Raw genomic sequence first — 12521 nt, 5'->3', positions numbered from 1 at the left:
TTTTTTTAAGCGCTTCTGAAGGCCGCCAACGGGTCTGTTTAAGGGTTCGAGAGGTCAGGTATGACTTTTTATAAAATGTGGACTGCGAATTTTATAGTAGGTGAGGTATCAAAAGCCACGCCCCTCCCTTTTCGCCCACTAAACCAAAAAAAGTGGGCAAATAACCTGTGCTTTTTGGTGTTTGGGGTTAAGGGGAAGAAAAATTCCCTTAAACAGAACTAAACGTAAAAAATAAATACACTTATGTGGCAGCGTTAATATTGCTCATACGCACTGCCAACGCGCCATCGCACTGAACATCATTCTCGTCACGTAGTGGCCTCACAGAACTCTTGATATACCTTGATTCTCGTATTTTTAACTTTTTATGTACATAATTACTTTTTGTATCCGGCGAAAGAGAAATATTTGCATTTGCCTGCTGTGGCAATTGGATCTACCAGACATTTACGCAAGTTCGTAGTTAAAACTATATTCGCTTTGTTCGACTGACGACTGCTGCTACTTAATTAAATTAACTATATTTAAACTTTTGACCGATAATTTCCGTGACGTATTGTGAAAGTATAATTAAAGCAATCGGTAGTAATTTTCGGACTAACACGGCTTGGATTCGCAGTTCCTATTTTCTACTGAGACGCATAGCTTCGCAACAAATCGTTTATCTATCGGTGGAAAATTCCATTTCCTCGCAACTTAAACACACAACCGCTTGGAGAACCACGATTATTAGAAATATGGGCGATTGCAGTGTTGACTTGGATAAATGTTACGAAGTTGTGTCACAGTTGGTAGACAAAGCTGGAGCGGTAAGTTTGTGTAGGGCGTTTTGAAGCTCCTCCTTTACGGCAGGATTGTGACATGTATGTATATACAACCGATGTGTTCTTAATCTCTTATAGTTGGTGGCTAAGCGTAATGAAACCCGTCAAGAGTTTGAAGAAAAGGCAAATGATATTGATTTGGTCACAGCCACCGATAAGGAGGTGGAGCAAATGCTTATTCAGGGATTGCTCGATTCATTTCCCGACCATAAGTGAGTGTGGTAATGGGTTTTTCATTATTTATTTTCACTTTTTGCTCGCCTATAGATTCATTGGAGAGGAAGAGAGTGCTGCTGGTGGAACACCGAATAAGCTGACAGATGCGCCCACCTGGATTATTGATCCAGTAGATGGCACTATGAACTTCGTACATTCCTTTCCACACTCGTGCATTTCAATTGGCTTGAAGGTGAACAAGGTCACCGAAATTGGCGTTGTTTACAATCCAATGCTGCAACAGCGTTTCAGTGCACGCCGCGGTCAGGGTGCCTTCCTCAATGGACGTCGCATACAAGTGAGCGGTCAAAAGGAATTGGGGAAATCTTTGATTACCACCGAATTTGGCACAGCACGTGATACTGAGAAGCTGAAAATAATTTTCGAGAATTTCCAGAAAATTATACCCAAGGTGCATGGGTATGTATGAATGTTTTTACTTATACATATATGTATGTAGACATGTAGATACATATCGTCGTTTAAAGTGTAAAACCGCGTATCAACAAAATGCAAAACCGGGCATCAGCAAAATGCAAAACCGCGTATGTGAAGTTGTAAAAATCTATTTCTAGAGCGCAAAAACACTCATATTTCTAAATGGTTTTCTTTTTTTATAAAGCGATCGCATTTCTGGGTAGTATATTTCAGGACAAATGGATAAGGATTGAGTCAAGAGCTTGTGTGAGCAAATTCAATTTTTGGCAGCCGATGTCAGTTACGCCGTTTTGCAGAATGACGATACGCGGTTTTGTACTTTAAACGACGATATGTATGTAGATAATATACCGCAAATATGTTGTTGAGCGGATATCTCCAGTATGATGCAGATAATTTCATTATACTACATACATATTTGTTTTAGCAAGTGGTTAAATTTAATTGAGTGCTTAACACGAGTGTTTCACGTGTCACTTATTCTCCCGTCTTGCTTGCCATCAACATACAAATATGTATGTATGTACCATAGACATACACACTATACATGAGCACATATTAACTGAATTGTTTTTTTTTTTCTTTAATTTTGCTAGCATTCGTATGCTGGGTGCTGCGGCGCTCAATCTCTGCATGGTCGCTCTAGGTGCGGCAGATATCAATTTCGAATTTGGCGTTCATGCTTGGGATGTATGCGCTGGAGAGCTGCTAGTGCTTGAAGCAGGTGGCGTAATCATTGATCCGACAGGCGATAAATTCGATATCATGTCTCGACGTGTATTGGCTGCTTCTAGTGAGGAATTGGCACAAGAGTTTGCCAAGCAATTAACACAGTTCTATCCACAGCCACGAGATGATTAAGTTGGGGATCGAATTTATATCACTCAAAGATGTATATTTTATGGCTGCGTGCAACAACAGCAATATTGTGAAGTTTGAAATTATATACTCGTATGAATGTATACCAAGTATTTTTTTTAGGAACTGTTAAAAAAGGTAGTGGAAATTTTATGCAAATCTAAATATAAATGTAAATTATGTACTTCATTGTGTGAAAGCCACAAATATTTGTTGTAGTAAATTTTCAGAGTCTCAAAGAGGTTAATAAAATGTTCTTTAAATGCGTATCGTATTTGTAACTACTTTTTTTTTTTGTTGAGTTAAAGCCATTGTAAGAGTATATAATATGCACATGATAATTAACCAATTATGAAACATTTGTAAGCAAGTCTGGGTATCTTGTAAATCGTTTAGTGCCCATTTACCACATCTGAAAACAGGAAATATTTAGTTGTAAAATTGTGTTCTATTGAAATCGATGTACATACTATATGAATCTCAATAACTCAGGAAAGTCAAAACGGCTTAAAAATTAATTGGCAAGCATTCGAAATTGCGTTAGTTCCTTCAATTATAAATAAATGTTTTTAATAAAACCCCAATTGAAATTTTTATTTTTCTATTTATATTGTATGCGCCTTCATATTATATTATCATCATATTTTATGCATGTTCGTATATAAGTACGTCGGTATACATACATATGTAAAAATCTGACTATTTTTTTTTAATAAATAAATAGAAATACAGGAATGTGTCGACTGCCTCAAAGTTTTCGCCCTTCATTAAAATCATAAAATTTCTCATTATGTACTTATTATTTTCCCAAAATGTTTCTTTGCAATAGATCGCTCTTGTCATCTTGTAAGTTTTCTCTAGATACACACATGTACTACATGCATTATTTTATTACTATTGATGCAATTATTCGTTTCAACTGTAGTTGAATTGCTTTGACTCCTAATTTCTTATTTGTAAACGTATATAATATGTAAATATGTATGCATTCATGAATTAGTAACACTTAACTCTTGTTATCTACCTTCAAGTACTATGTGAAAGAGTAAGCAGAATTACTTTAAAATCAAATAAACTTTTTATTATATTTCTCATGTTTTCACAGCAAAGGCAAACAAAGGTTTTACAGTTACAAATACCTTTGCATATTAAGTACATATGTACATATTATTATGAATTTATGATTAAGTTGGCATGTTGATACTTTAGTTAAGTTAACTACAGTAGTTTTTAATGCGTGTTAGCATTTTTGGAGGAAGAAGAGCAAGATCTTTAATTTAAATTGTTATTCATTGTAATTGATGTATGGCCTCTATTGTATTAACATACATACATATGCACATATGTATATAGGTGAGATAAGTGATTTATATCTGTTTTATTCGCTTATGGATATGTTACGCATACCTTACATACCTTTGCGACAAGAGTACATACATATGTATGTATGGACATTAACTTACATATGCAAAATAAATTTGGTTATTCTACATGGAAAAAGTGTGTGGCTGATATATAAATGATCTAAAGCCATGTTCATATGTATGTACATATACTAATCTTACTAATTTCTTCTACGCGCTCTTTTCTATATTTCTACTTGTGTGTGCATTTTTTCACATTAAGTAGTATTTCATGAAATTTTTATAAAAAATTGCAAAATTTGACACTTTTACTAAGTATTTTTTAATAAATGTATGTATTAGTATAATTTCAAATGTTCTATATTCAACGGTATACAATTTGTATTCGTAATCATACTGTATAAATGTAAATTTATTTTAAGTAAAAAATTTATTTTATTTGTGTTTAAAAAATGTTCTTGCTAAAGTTATAAAATACCGTAGTTTTTATATAAAATCTTAATTTTTGTTTTTGTACAAGTACGTAATAAAATTAGAGAACGTGAGTGAAAGACTGCAGTGAATGTAATGGAGCAAACGGTGAATTTAAGTACGATTTTTTCTACCATAATACGAACAGAAAGGAAAAAATATTCGCAATAATTAATATATGCATGTATTTATATTGTGTATCCGTGATGAAAACAAACCCAATCTTATAAAATTATTTAGGAGTATATGTATATTAGGGCGGGTCGAAAATTTAATTTTTTTTCAAATCCTTTGGTAATAGTGAAAATATATTATATCATGACGTCAGCAACAAGCCTGTAAAGTATTAACCGTTTATTTTAATTGCAAGAGCCCGCGCATCGACCCTCAAGTTACACAAAGCACACTGGTCGAATAAGACGGATTCCTTGTAAAAATTCAGGGTTCAGCAAAAAGTTTTGGTGGACATCATAAGATAATGAATCTGTAAAGGCCAACAAAAAAGTCAAATATCATCTCTGGCAGCCTTTTAATTTAAGGTTATTCTCAAACTTATCTGTTTTTCAACCAAATTTTAATTGTTCTGTTGGTAATTGCACTGGTCTTTAGTTAAAAGATGTAAAGAACAGCACTCATATTTCTGGGGTGTATTTAGATCGCTGGTTCAAAATATGTATACTAATTTGTTTTTCATATTAGCTATACTTTGTGAATTTTTGCATATTTGGAAACAATTTTGGGAGCTATAATACGAAAACCTTTATTTTTCATCACCGTGGAAAAATTTCATTTATGCAAATGAATATGGAAACACCGAACTAGCAAAAATTGGACAAACACTAATTAGTTTACTTATTATTATTATGCATGCAGTACAAAAATTGCATTTAAATGAAGTGCACAGAAATTTTTGTTCAACATTTTCATTTTTAAATAATTTTGTTTAAATCTGAACGTGTTTTATCATGTTATTATCATAAATCAGTAACAGTAAGTCTCGCCTTCAGTTTGGTAATTATTACGTACAGATCGAATAATATTTGTCAAGAAAAAAAAATCGACAAAAATTTCTGTTAATTTGTGTGAATAACTTCGAAATATAAGCAAACTATTACGGAAAAATTTAAAAACCGCGACAAATGTGTTGCTCGGTTACTAATGAAACCATTCCGCTCCAATTTTCAAGATTTTCTACTTGTCATGTCGTGTCACGGTTTTTCACGCGTTTCCGTGAGCGGTTTTCATAGACAAATCACGTAGTTTCCGTGATCGTGCGTGACTGAAATTTTTGCTGGCGTGAGCGTGCGTGAGTTGGATTTCCGTCAATCACGTAATTTTCATATATAGAGCCTAACCGCCAAAAGTATGTAAGCGAAATTTGTTTCAAAATTTTCTTTTTGATGCAGAAATGTTCCTTAGGTTTTGAAAAAAATTAGCCTTTCAAGGCAAATTTTAAACATACTGGCTAGATCATCAACTATTGAAAGAGTTTTTTCTGTCAGGCACCTCGAAAAACCTTGACGAAATATTGTTTTTGAAGAAAAATATGAAATAATATCATTTTAAAAGTACATTAAATGAATAATGATGAGAATTATTTTCTATGAAATTTGTAAAAAAAAATAATAGTGCCCACTGGGAAAATAGGTAAACACCTTACGAGGTAAGCCATGTTTTCTTTCAGTTTTTAGTACCAAAATTGTCATCGTGGCCAATGTCATCTACTAGTAAAGCACAAAATGAAGACCTCCAAGATTAGTAATCATTTGAAACTTGTAGTCTTATTGAAGAATGATATATGAACGTGAGATACTCAATTTAATAACCTTTCACTTGATATATCGTCTAGTACATAACATTCCCTAGATATTACCAGCCAAAGTTTAATTTTCCAAATTCATAAACTTTGAATCAATTGCGCGGGTTAAAGATATGTTTTAAATTAATCTTTCGTTGCCAATTATTATTGGATTAGACAATTAAGACAATATAATATTACTGTTACAGTGCAATCAAATGCGTTTTATTTTCCCCCATACAAAATTGACCCAGCCTAATGTATACAGTGACTCAAACAATAAACTCGGGTTGATTTCCTCCAATATTCGATATGTTTTTCGAGCATAATTTTTGTTTTTATATTCGTAATATTTTTCCATCCAAATATTTTTTGTTATTTTTATATAAAAATAACGTCTAAATCGTGTAAATCACAGTTTCAAACTTTACACAAAATTTAGGAAAATTCAACAAATTTTCATAAAAATTTCAAATTTTTATTCAGTTTTTAGAAAATTTTTGGGTATGCAGTTTTATAGTTCAAGTTTCAAAAGGCTAAAAAATCGCGTTGATTTTTGAGATTTTTTTTTTACGGATTTTTGCACTTTTTTTCATATAAGTATGAATTTCTTATGTAACAAAACTAATGGTCTCTTAACTGTCTCTGTGTACCTTGTGTGCAAACGCCAGCTTCTGTAGACATCTAATATGTCTGGAATTAAATTCCAAGTTTCTAAAATTTTAGTATTAACAAATTGAAACAAGTTCAGTTTATCAAGTGAAGTCACATAATTATACATAATAAATTTGAGTGTTTCCGATAACTCCTTGAATTCAGAAAACCTCGATGAAAATTCGTCGATGAGGGAATTTGGTCTGTCTGGTTTTTGATCTAAATCAAATCTGATTTTAAATTTGTTAAGTTTGGCAAACATTTGCAATTTTTGGAAACAATGGGCCGTATTCATAGTCAAAATAAAGACGAAACTAAAACTAGTTGCAGCTTTTTCACATAATTATTAATGTAATATGTGCCAAAAAAGCTGCTACTAAATTTAGAGTCGACTTTATTTCGACTATGAATATGCCTCAATATCTTTACCAATAATTTTCAGTTTAGCATAAACAGCGCGAATGAGATCTATGCATAATAATTATAACAGTTTTATTAGAGCATGGAAGCATTATCGCCAATTTTGCAAGCCTCGTATAAGCCTCAAACCTTCGTTTATTTAATGCCTCCGAAGATATGAGGTTTATTATTTTTGAGAACGGAGGTCATTAGATCATCAAGGGAGACGAAGCAATGTTTTCGCACAAAGCTTATTGATTAATGATGTAACAGAACTCAAGAATCGAATGTCTCATGTGGATTTTGGCTCTTCTGAACTCTTCTTGGGTGTGAGTAGATCTTGCTTTGATTTCCAATTTAAACGAAAAAGAGAAATTGTGTCGATTAGGTAGAAAAAACTACTACTGGTAATTCAGGAATTGGGTCCTCAATTAATACCGTGCCTTAGGTTCGCCAGCCCTGACTTATTACGTTTCAACTAATCATGCCAAATGTGAAACATATCAGAGCATAAATACGGTGTGTCAAAATATTTCGACTCTAGCGCCACCTAACGAGATAACTTTTGGCAAAAATGTTTCTGCGTACATAACCAGTATATATTATAAAAAGCAGCCAAATCGCCCAATAAATAAGTTAGATATAGCACTTTTAATTTTGTGTTTATTTTGATATACTTACACGGGTGAAAGTCATTTCTTAAATAAGGACAAGATTTTACATGGGTACTTAAATTTTAGCACTCCTCAAACATTTGTATCAATTTCAAGTGAAAAGTTTGCAGTCGGCCGCAAGCAGCGCATGTATGTATGTACATTACGGTGGTAAAAAAACAGTAAAGTCGGAATTGTAATGCCCTCACCCCCTATGATTGTTCTATATCGAAAAAAGTAGACCCCTATTTTTTTTTTTTTAATCAAAAAATATTTAGAGGAAAAAAACAACTTTTTGTAGAAATGGTATAGAATTCTTGAAAATCAATATTTTTCGATCGGAAAACTGCAGGAGACTTTCAATAATAATACCCAATTGTTTATTTAACCATTTTTAATACTAACGATTTTTATTGGTCATTCCATTCCCTTGGTTTTTGGCGGACCTATAAATAATAGTTGCGATGAAAAAATGGTTGAATAAACATTTGAGTATTATTATTGAGAATCTCCTGCGGATAAACAGAGTTCTCCGATAGAAAATTATTGATTTTTAAGAATTTCTATACCATTTCCATTGTTTTTTCCCCATAAAAAATACATGGAAAACTTTAAGCGCTTTGAGCGACCTCTAAATATTTTTTAATTTCGATATAGAACAATCCTAGGGGGTGAGAGCATAAAAATTCCGACTTTACTTTTTCATATGCACCCTAATGATGTACATTATACATATGAATTTCAATGACTTAAATAAAGAAAACGTTTCAAATATTTATGTAGAATCAAAAGAGATATCTAGAAGCGTTGGTTTACGGCAAAGAGACTAAACTATGTCGGATGAGTGGTTAAGTTTTAGAATAATGTATGCATGCGCACACGTATTTATCTGGACCCTGTGTACAGATGAGAGTACGTTATTTAAAACAAAAATACTCCAAGCAACGGGTATTATAATGATAACAGAAAAATGAAATGCAAAGTGGCTTAAATAACTAAAGGCGTTTTCTTTTCTCGAAAAAATGTCACCTTCTTATATGGCAACATTTTAAAGAAAGAGCACGCAATATGAATGTGATGATGCTGAGAGAAGAACACGAAAAGTTGACAGCCCTAGCGCAGGGCCGAATTTCGAGATAAGAGAACGCCATAAGTACGTATTTGGATGCCTCGCTCGTTTATGTAGATATATATTTATGTATATATTTCAAGAATCTGCTTGCCAATGTGGTGTGGATATTTTGGAGTGGAGAACGACGACTTCTAAATAACAAATTGGCAAATTATTTTGTTTAAAACCTTTTGTTTATTAAAATTTCCACCTGACACTTTTAATTACGTTAGCTCTGATCCAATACTTTTCGAGTAAAATCCTGTAAAAATGTCACAGAGCAAAATTACTCAAGTGAGAGTAAAAAGTGAGTAGCAACAAAAAGTATGGGAACAAAAAAAATAAGCATTTTTCCTGTAAAAACGTCAACCAGTGACCGCTTGACACTTTTCACGATTTTACCGGAAGAAAAATTTCGGTTAAAATCCTGCAACTACATTCTCTACACAACTCTCCAAAAATCGTTCACATTTACAGGATTTTGGAGGAATTTAGAGTACGGGATCATTTTTCCTGTAACTTCCTGAAAGTTCGTGTAAAACCTGTAAGTTCATGGAGTACTGCATCAGAGCTGCTATTATTCACCCGCACAACCGGAAACGAGTCGAACCCAATACAATTTTGCGACAGTTCCGTTTGAGGTTATTTCTTTCGGTTACCGGTGGCTATCTATGTTGGTGTATTTTCTTTAAAAACAAAGTAATACTGCTTTAACTTGAATATATATCGAACAATTTTCAACCGATTTTAAGCAATGAAATGAGAAAAAACAATATTTCTCGATATACGGTCATAAAGTAGTTGATTTCATATTCTGAATCAGTGATGCAAGAAGACTATTATTTTTACACTATGATAATTTTTTACTTGAATGTTCAAATGTACAGCACGTTTTTTGCTTTAATTTTCGCAAAATTTGCCACTTAAAAGGTGTAAATTGCGCGCACAGTAAAATTGAAAGATTTTGTAATAGCCGGTCGGTGCATGCTTGCATTTTACAGCTATTCGATCACAATTGCAGTTATAACGTGTTCATAATTATACAATTTCTTTATATGCGAGAAATTCTAGCAAAACAGTGATGTACATACATATGTATGTACGTAATTACATACATAAAAAAAATCGCCCTGAGCGATTGCGAGATTGCTTTCTCGAAAAAACTGGTTAAATCTGCTAAAAGCTTCATACGGTGTAGCAGCTAAGACTTAGTTAAATATCCTAAGAAAAATTCAATGTCACATAATATGCTGAAATAGGGAAAATAGCCCTAAACAAATTTGATTGATATTTCTGTACTTAACTCTGCTCTAATTTTCCTTAGAACTGCCAAACAAAATAAATTTGAGATGATAAATTTAATTTATTGAGTTAAATTTTTATGATAAAATAAAACATAACAAAATCCTTGTTTATGTAATAAAAGTTGAAGTTTTATTTAGAAAAAAAGTATGTATATCTACATAACTAATAATGGTTTGTAGTCGTTTGCTTTTTCTTTATTTTTTTCTATTTTACTTTAATGCTAAAATTTCAAAAGTAAAATATTGTTGTTTTCATTATATGATATACGTATGCATGTATGTATAAAAAATATTCAATACAAACAAAATAATAATTAATGCGCAGTGTTGTTGCTGTGATTGCCACTTACAATATACATATACTCAGGCCTTAATGCAATATCAATAAAAAATACATAGATGCTTATGTATACAAATTTTTATATTGTATATAAACAAATTACAAAAAAGCAGGAAACTTATACATTTACATACATATATTTCAATGAGAAGGACGAAAGCGGTATATTTAAATTTGTATTTTGGATGCACATATGAACATATGAACCTATGAATGTATGTATGTATGTATATATGGTTGAATGAATGTTTATTTATAAAATGTTAAAATATGTATCTATGCATGCGAAAGCATTGATGTACATATTTTGAATGAGTGAAACACAATGCTCACAATGATACTTAATATATATATTAGATTTTTTTTTAATTGTAAACATAGCATATGTACATAGTTTAGTAAGGCTAAGTCAGTATGAAAGTCAGCGCATTCTTTTTTTGGAAGATTTCGAAAGTAAAACCTCAACTTAGTGGTAGCCGCTTGCAAAAAATATGTCGTATATGTGTGCATACATACCTATACTTACATTTGCATGTATGTATCTATATATATGTATGCAGTTAAACATAGGTTTAGGTGTTAATTGAGTTGAGGTGAAACCTTCAGTTTGGTTTAATTAGATTTAGGGAAGTGCTAAAAATATTTTAACGCTAAACTTTAAACTTTTGGATGAGACGCAATGAAATAAATATTTTGCGAGTTGTATGTGATGATGGTGGACCATTAGTTAGTAGCTTGTTAGGTTTTTATTTTGTTGCAAAAAACTGCTTTTCAATGGTCGTATGAATGATTTAGTTGCATTGGAAGTGCTGATTAACTTACTGCTAAATTGCAAATTTCCGACAACAAATTAAACGAGTTTAAAGCCAACAGGCTAGACATGAAATAAAAAAGTTTTAATGAATTTTAGAAATGCTACAATGGTACGGAGAGATTGTTTTTTTTTTTAGTATGTATGTATGTATTTTAGAAAGCCGCCTAAGCGAAACTTTTAGGGCTTATTTTTTTTTAATTTCTTTTAAATAGGTTTTTCTTGTTTTTTGTAAGACGCTTTTGTTTAGCGTATGTGTTATATGCAAGTCAACCATTTTTTTTTATTTGGATAGCTAAATTTTATTTCGGTGTAAGATTATAGAATTTTGTAAAGCAAAATTTACATATATAAATCATCTTTTATAGACTTCCTATTGGTATTCTTATTTACATTTACATAATTTCTATTTTATTTTGTTCGATACGATTTTCTTTTTCAATTGGAGTGGAGATGGTTACTACGGATGCTAATATGTACTTATGTATGTTTATTATTATTATTATTATACCGTATATGTATGTATGTATGCTTTTAACTTAAGTGTAACATTTTTAACAATTGAGATTTAGAGATGTAACCTTTTTCACTATTCGCTATATAATTTCAGATTTTCATGATTTTTTCTTTATTAAATTTTTGAATCGCTGATTAATGCCACATGAAATTTTATTATTTTGTTAGCGTAAAATTGGCTGCTAAGCAACTTCTTAAAAAAAGAAAACATATTACAGTTGCTTAAAAAAACTGAAAGTATATTTTTTTCGCTCATAAAAGTTTTTAGCAAATAACAAATTTTTTATAATTACTTCGTATATGCTATATGTGTGTATGTATATATTTGTAATTTCATCCATTTAAATTGCTACTTTAAGCTTAATTATGTATGTAGTTTGTTAAAATCAAAATATTGCATAACATTCGTTAAAATGATTTTTTCTCAGTGTATTTGCAGTGTTGTGGCATTGCTTAGAACGCGTAAATTTGATTGGTTTAGGGCGTGGCGTTGTGTTTAGTAGATTTATAGTTTTTTGTGCCACATTTTTTAATGATACCGTTAATTTTAATGTACATACATACATACGTATATGTATGCATGTAATTATTCACCAATGTGTTATAATTTTGAATTTAATGCCATTTCTAGCGCTGAGTTTATGTATGTTTAAATTTTTTATTTTGCCTAAAACTACTACTACATTTTTGTGTTATCAAGATTTCACTTTCTGATATTGCAATGTTACATCTGTCTGTGGCATGATCACATGATATTTTTATAT

The 12521-nt window shown here is 31.6% G+C and overlaps 1 protein-coding gene across 1 annotated transcript; it reads left to right on the top strand.

The window, feature by feature from the left end:
* Window positions 1-304: 304 nt before the first annotated feature.
* On the top strand, window positions 305-2920 carry LOC118745989 (inositol monophosphatase 1-like). The gene is made up of 4 exons (XM_036479698.1): window positions 305-809; window positions 903-1036; window positions 1092-1460; window positions 2075-2920. The coding sequence occupies exons 1-4, from the start codon at window positions 738-740 to the stop codon at window positions 2337-2339; spliced, it is 840 nt and encodes a 279-aa protein (XP_036335591.1). The 5' UTR covers window positions 305-737; the 3' UTR covers window positions 2340-2920.
* The last annotated feature ends 9601 nt before the right edge of the window (window positions 2921-12521 follow it).

This window comes from Rhagoletis pomonella, unplaced genomic scaffold (genome assembly GCF_013731165.1).
Source record: "Rhagoletis pomonella isolate Grant_MI unplaced genomic scaffold, Rhpom_1.0 Rhpom_scaffold_00010, whole genome shotgun sequence".
Lineage (NCBI taxonomy): Eukaryota > Metazoa > Arthropoda > Insecta > Diptera > Tephritidae > Rhagoletis > Rhagoletis pomonella.
The sequence above is the reverse complement of the archived record's forward strand: the minus strand, read 5'-3'. Positions and strand labels throughout refer to the sequence as shown.

Excerpts from the sequence above, each read along its gene's own strand:
- LOC118745989 (XM_036479698.1), top strand. The coding sequence starts at position 738 with ATGGGCGATTGCAGTGTTGACTTGGATAAATGTTACGAAGTTGTGTCA. Across the intron at positions 1,037-1,091 it reads GATTCATTTCCCGACCATAA|ATTCATTGGAGAGGAAGAGA; the intron begins GTGAGTGTGGTA and ends GCTCGCCTATAG. Across the intron at positions 1,461-2,074 it reads ATTATACCCAAGGTGCATGG|CATTCGTATGCTGGGTGCTG; the intron begins GTATGTATGAAT and ends TAATTTTGCTAG.